The sequence below is a fragment of the Microcaecilia unicolor genome, chromosome 8, assembly GCF_901765095.1.
Source record: "Microcaecilia unicolor chromosome 8, aMicUni1.1, whole genome shotgun sequence".
NCBI lineage: Eukaryota > Metazoa > Chordata > Amphibia > Gymnophiona > Siphonopidae > Microcaecilia > Microcaecilia unicolor.
In genome coordinates, this window is record NC_044038.1 from 54,600,004 (window position 1) to 54,622,544 (window position 22,541).

Sequence of the window (22,541 nt, forward strand, 5' to 3'; positions counted from 1 at the left end):
TTAGATGGATAAGCGCTGAATATTGGCACTTAACCGCATAAGTGGCAACTCTGCTTCTGGACTGCCCGCAATATAGCCAGTTCTCAGTTTAGCAGTCTGTGGTGATATTCAGCAACACTAATTAATTAGGAGCTGCTGAATATCAGCGGATAGCCCTGCATAAGCAATTTAACCAGCAAAGAGCTGTTTCTGGCTGGTTAAATCATTCTGAATATGAATCCCGTAGAATATAAAGAAAAAAGAGCAAGAAAGTTCTCATGGACAAGTACCAAATGAGATTAAATTTGATCTTTCCTAATAATTTTCTTTCCTTGAGTCCTTCCAGATCAGTCCAGACATTCCCACCAGCAGGTGGAGCTTGAGAACTAAACTGTAACATCATTCTTTAAATACCCCGTGCAACCTCTTGGCTATTTAGTATATCTCAACATCAAAGCAGAACTCATAACACCCCTAAAGGTAAAAATTCCCAACAGCAGGCTCACCGCATTATTTCTTTTTAAACCAAAAGATGGAGTTGATTAGGAACGCTCCACAGACCTACCCATAATGCTATGGGCCGGATATTCAAAGGGGTTTAACTGGGTAGGAGAGGTTCCTTCTGCCCAGTTAACCCCGCTGAGATGGCTGGCCGCCAATATTCAGCAGAAGTTAATCGGGTAGTGCCACTGAATATCTCCACCAACTGGCAATTCCCTAACCGGCTAGGCTAGGGGCAATCCAGGGGTGGAGTTTAGGAAGAGCCACAACTTAGCTAATTAGCAGCGATTTTCGGCCCACCAACCAGCTAAGTTAGGACAGAAAAAAGGCTGTTCTAACTTTATGCACCGAGTTAACAGGGCTTCGGACTGATTATTGACCAATGCATGGTTACCTGCTGGGTCAGTGCACATACCCGGATATTCAATACTGGGAGCCGTCCATGCCCTGGCATTGAATATCTGGGGTTAATTCAGCCTGCGACAGTGAGTGACTTACCAGCCGCTTAGTGCCATGGGCCAAATATTACCCCCTATATTTATATTTACTCTTTTGAAAAAGGGTGGATCCTGGACTGGTCTGGAGAGACTCAAGGAAAGAAAATGATCAGATGAGACCTAATTTAACTTTCCTTATCATCCCACCAAACCAGTCCAGACACTTGGGACATACCAAAGATGTATTTAATTTGGGTGGGATTGTGCCAGCTTTGCCGCCAAGACTCTGGTTCCCAACGCTGAGTCTCCACGCTCTTGTATATCCAATCAATAGCGGTGAACAAAGGAATGCAAGGAGGCCCAAATAACCACTCTGCAAATCTCAGAGGGTGGCATGAGGGAATACTGCACCCAGGATGCTGACAGATCTCGGGTAGAGTGAACTTGAAATTATTGCCCCAGAAGCATCCTATGCAATGCAAGCATGTGGAACCTCATCCACTTCACTAGATCTATCGCCACGGTCATGGAATTCAACACCTGAAGATAATGCCATTCTGTTCTTTTGGCCAAGTCATAAAGACATGCATTTGAGCCTGCAACTTCAATATTCTCTCCTCCATCAAAAACACCATAAGTATGGTAAAATTATGTATCACACCTGATAATTTTCTTTCCATTAATCATAGCTGATCAATCCATAGACTGGTGGGTTGTGTCCATCTACCAGCAGGTGGAGATAGAGAGCAAAGCTTTTGCCTCCCTATATGTGGTCATGTGCTGCCGGAAACTCCTCAGTATGTCGATATCAAAGCTCCATCCGCAGGACTCAGCACTTAGAGAATTACACCCACAAAGGGACGCTCTGCCCAGCTCACCACCGCCGAAACGGGGGAGGGGAATTAACCCAGCTCATCCCCACACAAGTGGGGGAGGGGAATCCGTCCAGCTCATCCCCGCGGAGCGGGGGAGGGACACCACCCTGCCGATGCGGGGGGATCTGGCTTATCCTGCAACCGCGGGAGGAGCTGACTGACCCTAACACCGCCGAAGCGGGAGGGGTACAAAGCTGCCCTACAGCCGCACGAAGCGGGAGGGAGCACCAGCAGAATTTAGGTCTCAATCCAGCCCCGTAAAACGGAGGGGAGAGGAATACAGCAGCTCACTGTAATACAAACTCGTCTCAACTCTTGAAGAATCCAATTGAAAAAACTTGAACACGAAGTCCTCCTGAACAGGAACTGAAGACTAAACTTGAACCTGAAATGCAACCAGAATATAAACAGTACAGATATCTGGGAGGGGCTATGGATTGATCAGCTATGATTAATGGAAAGAAAATTATCAGGTATGATACATAATTTTACCTTCCATATCATCATGCTGATCAATCCATAGACTGGTGGGATGTACCGAAGCAGTACTCACCCAGGGCGGGACATTGAAATCCCTGACCGCAACACTGAAGCTCCAAACCGAGCCTCCACCCGAGCAGCCACAGTCAAGCGGTAATGCCTGGAGAAGGTATGGGCCGATGCCCAAGTTGCCGCCTTGCAAATCTCTTCCAAGGAGACGGACCCGGCCTCTGCCATCGAGGCCGCCTGAGCTCTAGTGGAGTGAGCCTTCAGCCGGATAGGCGGCACCTTCCCCGCGGCCACATAAGCCGCTGCAATGGCTTCCTTGACCCATCTTGCCACTGTAGGCTTAGCAGCCTGCAGACCCTTACGAGGACCTGCAAACAGGACAAACAGATGATCCGACTTCCGGAAATCATTGGTCACTTCCAAGTATCTGATGATGACTCGTCTCACATCTAGATATTTGAGAGCAGAGTACTCCTCTGGGTAGTCCTCCCTACGAAAGGATGGGAGACAGAGCTGCTGATTCACATGGAAGCGAGAAACAATCTTGGGCAGGAAGGAAGGCACTGTGCGAATCAGTGAACTGCAGAAAAGGCTCTCGACATGATAGGGTCTGGAGCTCGGAAACTCTTCTGGCTGAAGTGATAGCCACCAAAAAGACTGCTTTCAACGTCAGGTCTTTCAGAGATGCCCTCGACAAGGGTTCAAAAGGCGGCTTCTGCAAGGCTCTTAGCACCAGGTTGAGATTCCACGCAGGCACCACTGAGTGCAGAGGAGGGCGCAGGTGATTAACTCCCTTGAGAAAACGTACCACATCTGGCTGCGAAGCCAGGGGAGCACCCTTCAGACGGCCCCTGAAGCAAGCCAGAGCCGCTACCTGGACTTTAAGGGAACTGAGCGACAGGCCTTTCTCCAGACCTTCTTGCAGAAATGCCAACACTGAAGAGATTGGAGCAGTGAAGGGAGAAAGTGAGCCTGCTTCACACCACGCTGCAAAGGTACGCCAAACCCTGGCGTAAGCAGTAGAAGTAGAGCGCTTTCTCGCTCTCAGCATAGTGGCGATGACCTTGTCTGAGAAGCCCTTCTTCCTCAGACGCTGCCGCTCAATAGCCAGGCCGTAAGACCAAAGGGGGAGGGATCCTCCATCACCACGGGACCCTGATGCAACAGGCCCTGCTCCACTGGCAGTCGCAGAGGGTCGTCCACTGAGAGCCTGATCAAGTCCGCATACCAGGGACGTCTGGGCCAGTCCGGACCCACCAGGATTATCCGGCCCGGATGCTTTGCCACCCGGTCTAGCACCCTGCCCAACATGGGCCAGGGCGGGAACACATAGAGAAGCTCCTGTGTCGGCCACTGTTGGAGAAGAGCATCTACTCCCAGAGATCAAGGGTCCCGTCCTCTGCTGAAAAAGCGCGGCACTTGGCAATTGGCCGATGACGCCATCAGATCTAGGCTCGGCTGGCCCCAGCGCTTCGTGATGTCCAAGAACGCCTGAGCCGATAACTGCCACTCTCCGGAATCCAAGGTATGGCGACTGAGAAAGTCCGCCTTGACATTCATGACTCCGGCAATGTGGGCCGCTGACAGCTGTTCCAGGTTCGCTTCCGCCCACTGGCATAGATTCATGGCCTCCTTGGCTAGAGGGGCGCTCTTGGTACCTCCCTGGCGGCTGACATAGGCCACAGCCGTGGCATTGTCCGACAGGACCCGTACTGGCTTCAACGCCAGTACCGGGAGGAACTCCAAAAGCGCCAACCGAATGGCTCTGAGTTCCAGGAGGTTGATAGACCACTTTGCCTCTGCAGGAAACCAGAGCCCCTGCGCTGTCCTTCCCAAGCAGTGGGCTCCCCAGCCCGTCAAAGAGGCGTCCGTCGTGACGACAATCCACTCCGGGGTCACAAGAGGCATTCCTGCAGACAACTTGTCTGTCTTCAGCCACCAGCTCAGCGCCTTGCGCACTGCTGGGTCCAAGGGGAGGCGCACAGCATAATCCTCCGACACTGGAGTCCAGCGCTGCAGCACAGAGTGTTGTAGTGGTCTCATATGAGCCCTGGCCCAGGGCACTACTTCCATCGTGGCCGTCATAGAGCCCAACAGCTGCACAAAGTCCCAAGCCCGAAGAGGAGAGGCTACTAGGAACTGGTCCACCTGAGCCTGAAGCTTGACAATCCGATTGTCTGGCAGGAACACTTGGGTGTCGAATCGAACTCCCAGATACTCCAGGGACTGAGTCGGGCGCAGCTGGCTTTTCTCCCAGTTGATGATCCACCCCAGGGAGCTCAAAAGAGCAATCACCCGGTCCACAGCTTTGCCACACTCTGCATAAGAGGGGGCTCGGATCAACCAGTCGTCCAGATAAGGATGGACTTGTACTCCTTCCTTTCGCAGGAAGGCCACGATGACCACCATTACTTTGGAGAAGGTCCGCGGAGCAGTAGCCAACCCGAACGGGAGGGCTCTGAACTGGAAGTGTCGGCCCAGGACTGCAAAACGCAGAAAGCGTTGATGAGGAGGCCAGATGGGAATATGCAGGTAAGCTTCCTTGATGTCCAAGGATGCCAGGAACTCCCCTGCCTTCACTGCCGCTATAACAGAGCGGAGAGTCTCCATGCGAAAGTGCCGAACTTTCAAGGCCCGATTGACCCCTTTGAGGTCGAGGATAGGCCATACAGAACCTCCTTTCTTTGGTACCACAAAGTAAATGGAGTAACGTCCCTTGCCAAGCTGATTTTCTGGCACTGGAACGACCGCACCCAGGCGGATCAGATTGTCCAAAGTCTGCTGCACTGCCACAGCTTTGACCGAAGACTTGCAGGGAGAGAGTACAAACCCGTCTCTTAAGGGTCGGCAGAACTCTAGCTTGTAGCCATCTCTGATGACTTCCAGCACCCAAGCGTCTGAAGTTACCCTGGTCCACTCGCACAGAAACGAGGACAGGCGTCCTCCAATCTGCACTGGGCCATGGACCAGGGCCCCGTCATTGGGTACGAGACCCTGGGGGAGGACCGGAGGAAGCACCTCCGGGACGGCGGTCTCTGCGAAAGGAATGCTGCTTGGGGGAGAAGTTCCTTTTGAAGGAAGAGGGGGCAGAGGAGTCCGACTTGCCCGGGCGGTACCGACGGGCTTCCTGAAACCGTCCTCTGGAGTTACCGGGGCGAGCACTGGCCCGAGCCCTGACCTCTGGTAACCTCTTGCCCTTAGACGTGCCGAGATCTGTCACAATTTTGTCCAGCTCGACCCCAAAGAGCAGCTTGCCTTTAAAAGGCAACTTAGCCAGGCGGGACTTATAGGCGTGGTCAGCAGACCAATGCTTCAGCCAAAGCCACCGCCGCGCAGAGACTGTCTAAGCCATACCTTTAGCCGAGGCTCTCAAGACATCATACAGCAAGTCTGCCAAATAAGCCAAGCCCGATTCCAGGGCCGGCCAATCAGCCCTCAAGGAAGGGTCCGAGGGGGAAGCCCGCTGCACAATCGTCAGGCACGCCCTGGCCACATAGGAGCCGCAAACTGAGGCCTGCAAACTTAAAGCAGCCGCCTCGAAGGACGACCTTAAGGCCGCCTCCAATCTTCTGTCTTGGGCGTCCTTTAGGGCTGTGCCACCTTCCACCGGCAACGCCGTTTTCTTAGTCACTGCAGTGATTAAAGAATCCACGGTAGGCCAAAGAAAGGCCTCCCGTTCACTTTCAGGCTGAGGATAGAGGCGGGACATAGCCCTAGCCACTTTGAGGCTCGCTTCCGGGACATCCCATTGAGCCGAAATCAAGGTGTGCATGGCATCATGCACGTGGAAGGTTCTAGGCGGGCGCTTCATCCCCAGCATAATGGCGGAGCCAACAGAGGCTGAGGGAGAGACGTCCTCCGGAGAGGAAATCTTCAAAATGCTCATGGCCTGCACTAACAGGTTGGGCAAGTCCTCTGAGCGAAAAATCCGCGCTGCAGAGGGGTCATCCGCTCCATCCGAGCGGGAATCCGTCTCCTCCAAGGAATCCCCAAAGGACCGTTGGGAGAACCCAGATACGCTGCCCTCATCTACATCAGAGGAGACAGGGTCCTCTAAGGCCTGGAAATCCACCCGAGGGTGTTTACTTCCGGGGGCCTCAACCCCTTTATCGGACAAGGGAGCTGGGGCAGCGTTTTGCATAAGGAAGGCCTGATGCAGCAGCAAAATGAACTCGGGGGAGAAACCCCCCAGACTGTGCACTTCAGCAGCCTGGGCCACAGCCCTAGACGCACCCTCAACCGGCGCTCGCAAGAGCAGGGGAGAAACATGCTGTGCATCCAAAATGGCGTCCGGCGCGACACTCCGCGAAGGAGCCACGCGGGAAGAATGGCGCTTAACTTTGGCCGCTTTTTTGCCGTCGCCCAAATCAAGGGTGGCCATAGAATTAACGTCTCCCACCTCAAGGGCGGCCCAAGAAGAAGCCGTCCGAGCAGAGTGGCCGGCCAAGATGACGGAGGCGAGCAGCGGGGGATGGGCGTTTATGGCGGGAAAAACTGCCGCACCGGAGGAAGAACCGGGACACTGACCGGCCTCCAAACTGACACCTAACAAGGGCGAATCAGACTTTAAGATCCCCGCATCCCCACTAGAAGCGCACACGCGGTCTGGGGAGCGATTCTTTGCGCCCTCGCCCTCCGACGCCATAGGCCACGTGGAGACCGATCGGGGAACCCCCTGCCCGCTACAAAAAGGTAAAAATTACCTGCTTCTCGCTCCGAGCTGTAACGAACTGGTGTCCCAGTGAGTAGCTGCAATAAACGTTGAAATAAACGTTGAAATAAACGCCCTTAAGGACGTCCAAAAAATTTTTTTTTTTTTTTCAACGGAGCCAGCGGGAGGGGGGAGAAAAGGAGGGACCTGGCACCACCAGGTTTGCACTTGCTCAAGAAGAGCCCTCAACCCCAGGTACTCAACAAAACCTAAAAATTAGGCTTGGAGACCTAGCCAGAGCTGCTGCTGTGTGTGACCACCACCTGCTGAGATAGAGAACATACTGAGGAGTTTCCGGCAGCACATGACCACATATAGGGAGGCAAAAGCTTTGCTCTCTATCTCCACCTGCTGGTAGATGGACACAACCCACCAGTCTATGGATTGATCAGCATGATGATATGGAACAAACCTTACACCAGATACTCCAGAATTTGAGACGGATGTAGGTGACTCTTGGAGAGGCCAACCACCCAGATCAACACCTGCACTAACTGCAACACTCCATTTGTGGCCTCTACGCTGTCCATAAATGACTTTGCTCTTATCAGCCAATCGTCTAGAAAGGAATGAACTAGAATGCCCTCTGTCCTCAAGGTCACTACCATCACTGCCATGATCTTTGAAAAGGTTCTGGGAACAGTAGGGAGGCTGAACAAAGAGCTCAAAACTGAAAATGTTGCCCTAGTAAGCAGTGGCTTACCTAGGGTATTTGACACCCGGGGCCGATCATTTTTTAACACCCCCCTCCAAAATTCAGTACTAGGCATACCGAGAATACAAAACACTCAGGACCTATAGAGCAATTCTACCATACCATAAGCAGTAATTTCTACGAGTCACACAAGTGTGTACCTAGGAAAAGGAAGCATCTTAAACACTGCAGTGAGCACTAGAACATCAATTCACCTATTGTAAAGCAAAAATTGTTGATCCTGCACAGTCAATGCCAACTGAAAGCCATGTCTTTTTCACAGACACACAGATACACCTTAATCCACTATAGAATAAGTAACCATAAACTTTCTATTTAGACAAAAATTAAACTGAACCCCTAAGAAGCCAGATTCTGCATACAATGCAACACCACAGAAACAGAAAATGTCCCCTAGTACTGTGCAAAATATAAAGACAACAGATGTAAATTTCACCACTTTACAAATAACAAATAGAAATAAGACAAATATAGAAAATAAAATAATACCATTTTATTGGATTAATACATTTAGCTTTCAGAAGCCAAAACCTTCTGCCTCAGGTCATTACAGTTCTCTGTTGTTACAGTATCCTATCCTGACCTAAGGAGGGGATTTTGTTCTTCGAAAATTAGTCAAAATGTATTAGTCCAATAAAAGGATTACCTTATTTCCATGTTCTATTTATAAACATTTATTAACACAGCTACAATACTATTTATCCTAAAGCAAAAAAAGAAAAAATATGTATTTACAGTTTGTTGTCTCTGGTTTCTGCTTTCCTTATCTTCTCTTCACTCTCTCCCTTCCATCCAGCATCTACCTTCTCTCTCTCCCTGTCCCTGCCATCCAGTGTCTGCCCTCTCCTGTCCCCTCCATCCACCTTCTGCCCTCTCTCTCCCTTCCATCCACCATCTGCCCGTTCCCTCTGCCCCTTCCAACCACTATCTGTCCTCTCTCTCCCTTCCAACTAGTGTCTGCCCTCTATCTCTGCCCTTTCCATCCACCATCTGCCCCTGTCTGCTCTCTCTCTCTCCCCACCTTCCAACAACTGTCTGCTCTCTCTCTCTCTCCCTTCCATCCACTGTCTGCCCTTTCTCTCTGCTCCCCTTCCATCCAACATTTGCCCTCCCTCTCCCATCCATCCAGGATCTGCCCCCTCTTTTCAGCCCCCAGTTCCAGCCCCATTATCTCACCTGCCCCTAGTTCCAGCCCCAGCCCACTTTTCCCACCTGCCCCCCCTTTTCAGACCCCAGTTCCAGCCCCGTTATCCCACCAGTCCCCAGTTCCAGCCTCAGCCCACTTCTCCCACCTGCCCCCTAATCAGCCCCATTATTCCACCAGTCCCCAGTTTCAGCCCCAGCCCTTTTCTCCCACCAGTCCCTGAGCTTCATCCCCAGCCACCTTCTCCTGTCCCCTTTTCAGCCCCCAGTTTTAGCCCCTGTCCCTTTTCAGCCCCAGTTCCAGAACTAGCCCCCTTATCCCACCTACCCTCCTTTGCAGCCCCCAGTTCCAGTCCCCTCCATCCACCTGCCTTGCATTATGGCCCCCCCCTTTTCAGCCCCAGCCCCATTCTCCCTCCTGTCCCTGCCCCAGGCATGGCCCCAATTCCAGCTCCATCCCCCATCTGAGCCCCCCCCCGACCTAGTCCCCACCTGTCTACCCTCAGCTCCCTCGACAGCCCCCTTCTCTCTGCCACCTGGCCCCCTGCAAAGCATTTTAAAAACATCTGAATCGGCATTGCAGCGTCTTGTGTCCACCTGTGAAAGAAGTAGATCGCCTTGGATCTTCACTGTGTCCCACCCTCCTCTGATGTAACTTCCTATTTCCACGAGGGCGAAACAAAGTGAGGGAAGGCCCAAGGCGATCTGCTTTTTCACACGCGGATGTGAGGAGCTGCACGCTGGCAATGCGCTGCCAATTCAGGTGTTTTTAAAAAGCATTGCAGGGGGCCAGGTGGCAGAGAGAAGGGGGCTGTCGAGAGAGCTGAGGGTAGGCAGGTGGAGACTGGGGACTGTGGCGCCAGCAGCATTAATAAAAAACAGGATGGGGCGGGAGCGGAGCACCCCCCCTTTATGATTACACCCCCCACTGCCCCACCCTTGGTACGCCTCTGCTAGTAAGAAAAATGCAGAAAATGCTGATAAGCTGCTCTAATGATAATCAGAAATTCTCCTAGCTGGATTGCTACTATCATCATTCATAAGGTCTCCATCTGAAAATTGGGAATCTTGAGAAACCTGTTGATTCCTTTGAAATCTAAAATCAACTGAAACATGCCTTCCTTCCTTCTTCAGCACCACAAAGTAATTAATACTGACCTATTCCCTGTTCTGCTGGAGAAACTTGGAATTACCACCACTAACTGTATCAATCTGCTCAAGGTTTGCCTGACTGCTGCCTCTCTTAGCCCAGACCAACAAGGAGATACTACAAAGGCATCAGGAAAGTGATAGGTGAACTCTAAAGGCATACCCGTCTAGAATGATCTTCAACAATCAAAGATCTGTGGTTACTTGGGCCCACCTCTGGTAAAACAATTTTAACTAACCTCCTTCAGGTATAACTAGACAGCAGGCACACAAACTTTCATTGTGAACTTTTGGAGGAGGTAGCAGACGCAGTGAGGAAATCTTTCCTCCTAGAAAGAACTAGTTCTGAAAGGAAAATCTATTTCGCTGTGTACCACTCATTTCTCCTGGCCTATATTTGTACCTGAGATCCTCCTACCCGAAGCCTGGGCATAATCCTCAGGTAACTGAGGAGTCTTGGATTCCAACAGACTCTCTTCACCAGGTATTTTTCAATTCCTCCCCAACAAGAGGTACCCTTTAAAAGGAGCTTACCGAGATGAGTCTTAGAAGTACAAGCATCTCCTGGCTGGGAAGAGGAGGAGAAAGGGACCAGAGACTCCCAGGTGTAACATCCCAAGCTAGCTAAGATAAAATTTCAGACCTGCCAATCAGTAGCAAAAAACCAAAAGAATCTAAAAGCGAAACTCTGCTTAGTTGAGACAAGAATAAAATCCCAAGAACAATTTTTTTTAGGCTTACCAGACCAATCTGGCCTGTACAAGAAAGCTGTTTTACCACCTTTAAAAATAGGCACAACACATAAGAAATACTGAGTATCCAACAGGATACACAGAGTACTTAAAGAGAGATGTCACAGTTTAGTTCTGTTTCCACCTGCTGGCAAGAGAACATAGCCCAAGCATCTGGACTAGTCTAGTGGGACAATAAGGAAATTACCTTGGCTGGTAAGATGATAATGTTTAGAGAAGAATAAATGCCTAGCATTGCTTCCCTCTGGTTCCCTAATGTACCAGCTGAGACCTGAACCAGTGGAAGTAGACAGAGCTTCTGCTCAAGGCTACCACAAGATACACAGCATCAAAAAATCTGAAGCAATGGCAACGCATTCTGCACCAATCACATACCATTTCTCACCCACATACTTTCATTCCCACTCCCTTGTAGCCATAAGAGACCCACACACTTACTTGGCCTTCCCACTCTTTGATATTAAATGACCTATGTACCCGCCCCTTTCATCACAGTTGCAAAGGATGGACCTACATAAGGTTTCCTTTCTATTCCTTCACACCTGTGTGACCTGGGCACATTCCCTTTCCCGCTTTTGAGGAGTAAGATACATAGGATTCACACACCCAGTCTCTGAAAGTAGATAGTGAGACAGACTGTTTTCTTACTGAGGTTCTTTAAGCAGATGTCGAGAGACACAGCGAAGTCTTTCATAGGACAACTGTTCTCTGTGCCAGGGGTGAGGTCTGAAACAGCAAACTGCACAGTTCCATTTAGGTTACAGCAGGAACATCGGCTCAAAGACAGTGTCCTAAGGAAAAATATAGAAAAGTAAAATTATTCCTCTTCATTGTCCATGTAAAAATGATTATCTTCTATTTGTATAGCTGCAGATTCCTCCCTCTGTTATAGGACAATGGATGGGGAGATGAGTGTCTCTGGATTTTTAAAAATTGCTTATATAGATAGCAATTGTATAACAGGGCAAGAAAGGCACATAGATGCATGTGTTGTGCCTATTTTTAAAGACATGAAGACATAGCAATATTTGTGAAAGGACCTAACAAAATTCAATATACAACCTCCCACCAACAATAGCTTGCATCAGTCATATAATCAGAATGTGAATTTGGCTATATAATCCAGTAAAAATATTGTAATCACAACTTTTCATAGATCCAATTTTTCAACATTTTAAATTTTTTCTCTTTATCATTTATATAACATAAAATAATTTCATCTTCTCAATAATTATTCCAAGACCACTAATCTGTGCAATACATTCACAATTAATGAAGTTAGGTTCCCACCCTCTGCTTCATCAGGATGATGGCTCCTAAAACAATTCAAAAAAGTCAACTGATTTTTTTTGTTACATTTGTACCCTGTGCTTTCCCACTCATGGCAGGCTCAATGTGGTTTACATGGGGCAATGGAGGGTTAGGTGACTTGCCCAGAGTCACAAGGAGCTGCCTGTGCCTGAAGTGGGAATTGAACTCAGTTCCTCAGTCCACCACCCTAACCACTAGGCCACTCCTCCACTTAATAGTTGTCAACTCTCAGTTACTCATAGTCCTCTGGCACTCAATATCTCTCTTTAAAGAGTAGCTGAGAGTTGTCAACTCTCAATTGGCTTTTTTGAATTGCTGCAGAAATTGTAAATGTATTGCACTGATAAGTGGCCTTGAAATAATTATTGAGATTATTTTTTAATGTTATATATATAATAAAGAAAAAAAAACCCGGGAATGTTGAAAAATGGACCTATGAAAAGTTGTGGTGTTGTGATGAGAATATCTGTGCTGGATTATATATCCATTCACCTTCTGATGATCTGACTGATGCAAGCTATTGTTGGTGAGAGGTTATATATTTTATAAAGGCAACATATGTGTCTATATGATTTTATGAAACTGCCTCCTCAAAGCACCTGTAGAAAGTTACACCCGTTTCAGTCCAAGTGTAACTTTGTGAGTTTATGTGCAGGTAAGAATCAATGTTTAAAACTACTATAAGTGTTTAAAACCACTTAATTGCTTAACAAGCTAATCAGTGCCGATAATTGGCCACTAACAAGCAACTAATTAGAATTTACGCGTGTCACTCTAAGTGTATTCTGTGAAGTGGTGCACATAAATTGTAATGCGCAGATCACAAAAGGGGGCATGGCCAAGGATACTGTACTGTTATAGAATACGCCCGACAGCTCCTGTCCTGCTGGAAAATTTTGCACATTAAAAGTAGGTGCTGCTTTCTGTGCATCGCACAAAATGCTCATTATAATACTGATGAGCTCATTGTAATATAGTTGGCATTGGATTATTGGTAGCTGCTATGGCGAACGGTTAAAGCCACACAGAACCCCTTTGTGCATTATACGCTAAGTAATGTTTGCTTTAGATTGGCTACAGCCGGTCTAGAGTAAACATTGCAAGCACGGTAAGCTTTGTGCATTTCCCCCTTAGTGCCTAACTAACACTTATGTGTGAAAGTGCTAATATTGTATAAAATTGCACACGCGCTTGGTGCGTAAATGAAGCGGCTAGGTTATAGAATGAGGATGTATAAGGGTTCTCAGCAGTACTATACTTTGAAGTGATGATGCTGAACATTCATGGATAAAGTTAGACATCTGTTTAACTTTATACCTGCTGTTTGAGTGGCACCATTTAAACTTAATTTGACTTAAAAGTTCATTTGTATTCTGCTACAATCCTAAGAAGCTCAGGACAGATAACAAATGTAGCCAATCCTGGAACACCCTTTTAAAAAATACATTAACACTGGCTGATCAATAATGTAAAACAAGCTATACATACATGTGGTCCAGATTTTTTTTTAAATGCACTTCTGACCTGTGTTTTCCTAGTGCCTAGTTCCTACTTTAATGCACACGTACACTGAGGCAACTTTATACAGTTGTTGTACACACTCAAGTTGCTTATAAAATTACCCCATTAAATTATGATAGATCAGTAGTTCCAAACTGTGGCTCGTGACCCCAAACGGAATGGCAAAATCCTCATTTGCAATCAAGACTACAGTGGTCAAAAACAAACAAACAAAAAGGAAGACGAACAGAGCCATCATCTGCCCATGCATATCAACATAACACTATAATTAACCTATATGGGCTTAACTGTAAAGCAGGGACCGTCTCTAACATGTTTAGTGTACAGCATTGCGTACGTCTAGTAGTGCTATAGAAATGATAAGTAGTAGTAGTAGGCAAGGCCTGCTGCAGTACTGTCAGCTGACATTAGAAATCGGCACACAGCAAAGGTCTGGACATAAAAGAGGTAGAGCTGGAGAGAAAATGGCCTAGTGGTTAGAACGAGGGTTCTCAGCCTTGTCCTCAGGACACACCTAGCCAATCAGGTTATCAGGATACCCATAATAAATATGCATAACATACATTTGCCTAGTGGATATAGTGCATGCACATTTATCTCATGCATATTCACTTTGTATAATATCCTGCAAACCTGACTGGCTGAGTGTGTCCTGAGGACTGGATTAAGAACCCTGGCTGAGAACCAGAGAAGAAAGGCTTTAAATCCTATTTCTGCCACTTCCTTTTGACCTTGGGCAAGTCACTATCTCCCATTGTGTTAGGTCACCACTTAGACTGTAAGCTCTATGGCGAAAGGGCGAACTGGTTACACCCAGTAGAACTTTAAAAATGGTAAGTATTGCAGGCAAAAAAACAAAACAAAACAAAAAACTCTTTGAACAAGGGTATGAAGACTTTTATAAGGCACTATATCTGTAACCTCACAAAGCCCAAATCTGTGTATCCCATAAGACAGTTCTCAGCACCAACAACCCATCTCAAGACTAATCAAAATTCTGCTACTCTATTCTCCCTTCTCTATGAACTCTGTCTTCTCGTGCCTACCACCTTTACTGTCTCACCTTGATTTCTTACTGGAAATAAAATGTGCAGCCCCAAAAACACTGAGCAGTTCAGGGTCAGACTTCCATGTATAAACAACGGCATCTACCAGATTTCTGTGAGTGGCTGTCATTCCTACTGGAAAATCTCTCATCGTGCCACGGTACAGAGCTACTGCATTGGCACTGTACTCAGCAGCTGGAGCATGGTGATGTGGCAGCAGCTGATCTGGAAGTCAGAGGAAGAGATGGGATAATTAAAAGGGCCAAAAGTAGGAGATACATTCATGCCACTGCCAGAGCAATGGTACACAAGGATGCTACACTTGCATGCATTTGCAGAAGGTATGCACTAATACCATTGTTTCATTTCTGTTTGCTTATGCCAAAACGTCCCAAACTTGTCCTGGTGATGCCACAGCCAGTCAGATTTTCAGGATACTCACCATGATTATACGTGAGATCAATTTGCATACATCAGAAATCCAGCATTCAAACTGATCTCATGCATATTCATTCTGGGTATCTGGAAAATGTGACTACTCTTAGGATCACCAGGATAGTTTTAGGAAGCCCTAGATTATGCAGCTGAATGCTGAGATGGAAAATCTGCAATCCTCCTGAGCACTGTAGGCTAAAACTACTAGACAATTACAACCTTCGGGAAAGGTCTTCATCATGGGCAGAATTCTTTCTACATATGAACTTGACTAAAGCAATCCAACCAAAGCAGAGCAGCTGAACTGTTTTCTCATACAGAAAGCCATGAAGACTAGGTTCCCCAACAGTTTCAAATATTTCTTGCTAAGTAACAAGTCCCAGAATAGCAACTCGTGTTTATTTATTTTGATTTCAAAAGTTTTATATTTCACTAATCCAACAACATCATTATAAACACAAGGCACTGTAGCCAGGGACAGATTTAAGATTTCAGCATCCATAAGCAGGACCAGAGGGTGAGGGCAGGGATCTTCTCCTTGAACTCTGAGAGAAAAGGAAGGTCTCTGAAGACTGTAAACAGGAGTTGGTATGTTGGGCCAGAGTGTCATGGCGGTGCTTTTGGGAGAGGACTCCTTTTTGATCTAGGCATTTTAAATACTGGGAGGCAATTCTATAACTTGGTGCCTCGATTTAGGTGCCAAAATGAGGTGCACTTACCAGAAATTCTATAACAGCACTTAGGCATGACTACATCATTGTTCCTGTGTCCTTTCATAAAATAACTTGACTTGGAAAACTAGTATGCTGCACTTGATTGGTTGGACTTCAGAAAAACTGTCTTTTGATTTCTGCTCTCCACTGGTAGTCTTATATTTGATAAGAAATTCAGGAAATATTTGCCTACCAATTCACACTTTTTGGCATTGCTTTTGGCATCAAGTTTTCTCTTATCTGAATAAATCCTGCTGTCTCTGCCGCTGATATTCAGCAGCATTTACATTTCACCTTTATTTCATATACTGCAAATAGTAAAAACATCTAAGCGGTTTACAAAAGTAAAAGATATGCAAACAGATCAGGAAGGATACGTAAGGAGGCTAGGTTACAGGTAAATAATAATAAGGGAAGGGGAACACATAACCAGATTACCTATCTGACGATACAAAAGGGAGGGAGGAAGTGCAAAAAGTGGCATGGCAGGCCAGGGGTAGAGTCAGAGTGAAGCCGGGATGTACCCAGTTGACAGTGATTTTCAGTCCACTAGCTGGGTAAGTGCCTGGATAAAGCCTGGCATCTGGGCAACTTTCTGCAGCTACCTATTACCCAGATATCCAATTTCAGTGCCTGGATTAGGCCCGACATTGAATATCTGGGTCAGATTCAGTCTGCAGTGGTCAGCACCTTTAAATGTGCTAATCGTCACAAGCTGAATATTGGGGGCATGTTTCTTTTAAAAGTCAGGACACCGCTTAGAATTTGAAGATGGAAAATAAATATGAATAAATAAATACATAATGTTCTATCAGTGTTAGCCACTGGGTCTCAGAAAAATCTTGAATCATACAACATACTATTATTCTTTTTTAAGCTGGTAGCCCTCTCCTCCTACTTCTTCCAGCTCAGTCAGATCCGTATTGGTATCTGGTGCATTACCCAGGAACTCTTCCTCTATTTCATACCACCCTTCCAAACCCTCACCTTCCAAAAATAATACATATACTTTAGTTGGGCCAGTGTAGTGATACTCTTTGGCTGGAAGACATGCATCCTGGCTCCCTCTGGAACCTGATGATCACTTCATGCATTAGCCACAACTCACCCCCACCTCCTGGGGCTATGAATGCGGCTTTCAGAGCATCCTTAGCAGTGGTCCACATGGCCTGACCTGGGAATCTTCCCCATGGTAGTGCATAGCACTTACTGTCTCAGTCGTCAGGCCGGCCCCCATGAAGTACTATTCTTTCCTATTTTTGTAGATCTATTTTCTGGATAGCAATGCTAATGGTAACATCACCTTTCTCTGAAAGCATCAAATTTAAGTCACATGATTCATTTGGCAAATTTTCTTCATCATCAGCTGTCACAGACACAGTCCCATATTAAAACTATTTCTGATGTGCTTTTGTTCATTTTCTTCCCTAGTCAGTGCCAGACTGCAGAAATTTGCCCATTCGGAAAACCTGGAAAATTCATTAGTATTCTTTTAGCTTCTTTTAATTCTCTCTTTTTCTGGCTGCCTGATTTCTATTGATCACTAGGGATTGAAGTGAGATGTGTGTGGGGAGGGGAATCTGGATCAATATTCCTTCCATATTTACATGATGTTCGTGTTTCTTCCCTCTTCCCTCTCTATATGCATAAGGGAGTCCAGAACTTGTACTTCTCAAAAGAACATGTCACATGGGAAAGCACAAATCCCTCTGTCTCTCAAATTAGAAATCCCAGAATGAACTACACAAGCACATTCTTTTTGTATTAAAGAGCCTGTTCACAATGTTGCTTGTTCTGCTTTTCACTGGGACCAACACATCTCACAACATGGGACACTCCACAGGGGTACTACGTAACTCCATACATATCCTCAAATGTGGCCTAATATTTTGCCTTAGGTATTTTTTTTCCTTGTGGTAATAGGGATGCAGCCCGGGTCCAGATCCTTTGGATCTTTAAGCCCAGATCAAGTGTGCTCTTTCCTCCCCTGTGCTTGGGATCTGCTACTAAGGCACAGGCTGTCATTGGAAATGCCACACCTTATTGACATATTGTTACAAAGACTTAACAATTACTCTAATTCATTAGGGACACTTCAAACATCCTGAGTTTCTTTAAATTTCTACTTCTAAGCATTCTGGAAATGCAGGACTGTCTATTCCAGATGGCTCAGAGAAGAGAATTAACATAAGATAATTTGAAACTGACTCATAGCTTGAGAGTTGATTGACATTATAACATGTGCCAGCTGAATGCATTAAACGTTACCGCCACCAATAGGAGGCAATATTAGGGATGCACAACTGTTGGACATGGAACAGCCAATTGCTCCACCTGTACCCATAGTTTCCAGCAGCAGACACTATAAAGAATGAAGCAGTACAAATGCGCTGAATGAGAGCAAAACTCCCACAAACTGTAACGCTCCTTGTGAGGTGCTTTCACTGATCTTACCCACTGTAAGTACTCTGCCCAATCCAATCACAAAGAGGCCTTCTTCCCGGAGGCTTCCCTGCAGTGAGATACTGTTGTATGCCTTGCCATCATCTCCAAACAGAACCAATGTATATGCATTCATGCTGCTGCCTGGTGGCCCCTTCAGCTCAATAAACTCATAAGGGTTTGTGTCATGCGCCAAGCCTAGCTCATTAATGACAATTCGTGAGGTCCCGGGGGTCAGGGTCAGGCTTGGGCGTACGGTGCTCTGGAACAGGCAAGCATTGTCTGCCAATGGAGTTATCCTAGTCACCTTTCAAAAAGAAGAGATACAGAATAAAAAGTGAGTGATCATGGTTTTCACAAGAGCATACTTAAAAACTGAACACTGTCTGACTATGGAAAAGTGGATCCAAAGTGCAGATGAACATACATTTTAGACCAAGAAGGGGATATGCTGCCCTAAGTTTAAGGAAACTCCCCTCTGCTGGAGTGCATCCTTTTTATATCTAGAGACAACAAAGCAGCAAAACAACGTCAGCATGTTCACCATGTCCACAAACAGGGAAAATCAGGCCGATGCCACTCAGCTGCAGAAACAGAGAACAAGCCCAACTGGCTGCAGTGAGAAACAGCCCCTTCTAGGTCTGTAGCCATTACTCGGGCTTTAAGACAGTGTTCCTCCCTTTCACTGGGTGACAAGTAGCTTGACATTTTAAGCTCAGAGCTCATCTCTATAATTAGTTTATTCCTTTATATAAGATGTGATGCTTTATCCAGCACACCACACATCAGGCAGCTGCATAACTGTGTAGAAAAGCTTTACAAACACATCAAGATTATAATGGTTTAGAGGTAGACAAGAAGATTTGAATTTTGAAAGCATGAAAGGAGAGGTGTCCTGAATATCTTGTCGGAAATTGGTCCAAATAAATGGGGCACTTATACACCTTATACATATCAATAAAGAAATCAAAGTACCAGAGAACAATATTTCTTATTATCTCCACTTCCCACCCCCTAACCTCCCCTATATCACCCTCCTTACCTCTCAACCCTCATCCCCCCTTACGTTCCTACCCGTAACCTCCGCTCTCAAGACAAATACCTCCTTTCAGTACCCTTCTCCACCACCGCCAACTCCAGGCTCTGCCCTTTCTGCCTCGCCTCACCCCACGCGTGGAACAAACTCCCCGAGCCCATACGTTAGGCCCCCACCCTCCCCATCTTCAAATCTCTGCTTAAAGTCCACCTCTTCAATGTCGCCTTCGGCACCTAACCTCTACACCTCTACCCAGGAAATCTAGACTGCCCAACTTGACATTTCGTTCTTTAGATTGTAAGCTCATTTGAGCAGGGACCGTCCTTCTTTATTTTGTACAGTGCTGCGTAACCCTAGTAGTGCTCTAGAAATGTTAAGTAGTAGTAGTAGTATATAACAATTGTATAGATGGCAAACAGAAGAAGCACAGTCTTTACAAATGCTGGACAATATATTAGGTGCACAAGTGTACCTCATTAAACAAAAAATGAACCTTCCCGTCATTCGGCATGATTATAAAACAATCTCCCCATCCTAACCCACACTCCTTCTCCCCCCCTCGAAACCCCTCCCCCAGTGAATCCTTCTGCAGAATGTAAGTCACAATATAGTCAGAAAAGGGTGAGAGCGGAAAGGCAGCCCAAGTATAAGAGTATGTTGAAGCGTACAAAGCCCCAACTTCCCCATTTCCCCTCCAACGACCATCATCAGAACTTCAATTAGCTGGAGAGAACTTGTACTCTTATAGTTGCTTCCGAAATGCAGAATGATGAACTTATTCTAAAAAAACAAAAACCTTCCCTCTGTCATCCCAAATCCAACTCAACCCAGCTGCAAGAACTTGTTTCCGGTATGTAAAATTGCTCTGAATACCGACTCCTTAATTTACTACTGTTTATTATTTATTAAAATTTGTTATAATACTAAATTTTCACAGATCATGGTGGTTTACAATTTACAATATATATCTTACAAAAGAGCGGAAAAAAAGGGGTCAATAATCAAAGCAATTTAACTGGCCAGAAATGGCTCCTGGCTACTTATATTGCTTGTGAAAATCTATCTGCTAAAATTTCACTCAACAAACAGTTAAGCTCTGGGACTTGTTGCCGGAGGATGTAGTATCAGCAGTTAGTGTATCTGGGTTTAAAAAAGATTTGGACAAGTTCCTGGAGAAAAAGTCCATAGTCTGCTACAGAGATAGATATGGGGAAGCCACTGCTTGCCCTGGGATTGATAGCATGGAATCTTGCTACTATTTGGGATTCCAGAATCTTACTACTCTTTGGGATTTCTGAATCTTGCTACTATTTGGGATTCTGTCAGGTACTTGTAACCTGAATTGGCCACTGCTAGAAGCAGAAAGCGAATGATACATACCTGTAGCAGGTGTTCTCCGAGGACAGCAGGCTGATTGTTCTCACGACTGGGTTGACGTCCACGGCAGCCCCCACCAACCGGAAAAAAACTTTGCGGGCGTTCCCGCACGCAGGGCACGCCCACCGCGCATGCGCGGCAGTCTTCCTGCCCGTGCGCGACCGTTCCCGCTCAGTTGAATGACAAGCAAAGGAATGAGTAAAACGCAACTCCAAAGGGGAGGAGGGAGGGTAGGTGAGAACAATCAGCCTGCTGTCCTCGGAGAACACCTGCTACAGGTATGTATCATTCGCTTTCTCCGAGGACAAGCAGGCTGCTTGTTCTCATGACTGGGGTATCCCTAGCTCTCAGGCTCACTCAAAACAAGAACCCAGGTCAATTTAACCTCGCAACGGCGAGGGCATAACAGAAATTGACCTACGAAGAACAACTAACTGAGAGTGCAGCCTGAACAGAATAAAATCGGGTCCTGGAGGGTGGAGTTGGATTCAAACCCCAAACAGATTCTGCAGCACCGACTGCCCAAACCGACTGTCGCGTCGGGTATCCTGCTGGAGGCAGTAATGTGATGTGAATGTGTGGACCGAAGACCACGTCACAGCCTTGCAAATCTCTTCAATAGTGGCTGACTTCAAGTGGGCCACTGACGCTGCCATGGCTCTAACACTATGAGCCGTGACATGACCCTCAAGAGTCAGCCCAGCCTGGGCGTAAGTGAAGGAAATGCAAACTGCTAGCCAATTGGAGATGGTGCGTTCCCGACAGCGACCCCCTTCCTATTGGGGTCGAAAGAAATAAACATTTGGGCGGACTGTCTGTGGGGCTGTGTCCGCTCCAGATAGAAGGCCAACGCTCGCTTGCAGTCCAATGTGTGCAACTGACGTTCAGCAGGGCGGGTATGCGGTCTGGGAAAAAATGTTGGCAAGACAATTGACTGGTTAAGATGGAACTCCGACACCACCTTTGGCAAGAACTTAGGGTGAGTGCAGAGTACTACTCTGTTATGATGAAATTTGGTATAAGGAGCATGAGCTACCAGGGCTTGAAGCTCACTGACTCTACGAGCTGAAGTAACTGCCACCAAGAAAATGACCTTCCAGGTCAAGTACTTCAGATGGCAAGAATTCAGTGGCTCAAAAGGAGGTTTCATCAGCTGGGTGAGGACGACGTTGAGATCCCATGACACTGCAGGAGGCCTGACAGGAGGCCTTGACAAAAGCAAGCCTCTCATGAATCAAACGACTAAAGTCTCTCCAGAGATGGCTTTACCCTCTACACGATGATGGTAAGCACTAATCGCACTAAGGTGATTCCTTACTGAGTTGGTCTTGAGACCAGACTCTGATAAGTGCAGAAGGTATTCAAGCAGGTTCTGTGCAGGACAAGAACGAGGTTCTAGGGCTTTGCCCTCACACCAAACCTCCTCCACTTGAAAAAGTAACTCTTTTTAGTGGAATCCTTTCTAGAGGCAAGCAAGACACGGGAGACACCCTCAGACAAACCCAACGAAGCAAAATCTACGCCCTCAACATCCAGGCCGTGAGAGCCAGAGACTGAAGGTTGGGGTGCAGAAGCGCTCCGTCGTTCTGCGAAATGAGAGTCGGAAAACACTCCAATCTCCACGGTTCTTCGGAGGACAACTCCAGAAGTAGAGGGAACCAAATCTGACGGGGCCAAAAAGGTGCTATCAGAATCATGGTGCCGCGGTCTTGCTTGAGCTTCAGCAAGGTCTTCCCCACCAAAGGTATGGGAAGATAAGCATACAGGAGGCCGTTCCCCCAATGAAGGAGAAAGGCATCCGACGCCAGTCTGCCATGCGCCTGTAGTCTGGAACAGAACAGAGGCAGCTTGTGGTTGGTCTGAGAGGCGAAAAGTCCACCGAGGGGGTGCCCCACTCTCGGAAGATCTT

General features: G+C 46.9%; 1 protein-coding gene across 5 annotated transcripts in view; it reads right to left on the reverse strand.

Moving 5' to 3' along the window:
• Positions 1–22,541, reverse strand: part of LOC115476154 — a 184,846-nt gene that overhangs the window by 50,073 nt on the left and 112,232 nt on the right. For all 5 annotated transcript variants that reach the window (XM_030212359.1, XM_030212360.1, XM_030212361.1 and 2 more), the window contains exons 8-10: positions 18,232–18,526; positions 14,647–14,854; positions 11,400–11,542 (exon numbers count right to left, since the gene is read on the reverse strand). In XM_030212359.1, coding sequence (XP_030068219.1) covers positions 11,400–11,542; positions 14,647–14,854; positions 18,232–18,526 — 646 coding nt within the window. The remainder of the gene's footprint in view (positions 1–11,399; positions 11,543–14,646; positions 14,855–18,231; positions 18,527–22,541) is intronic.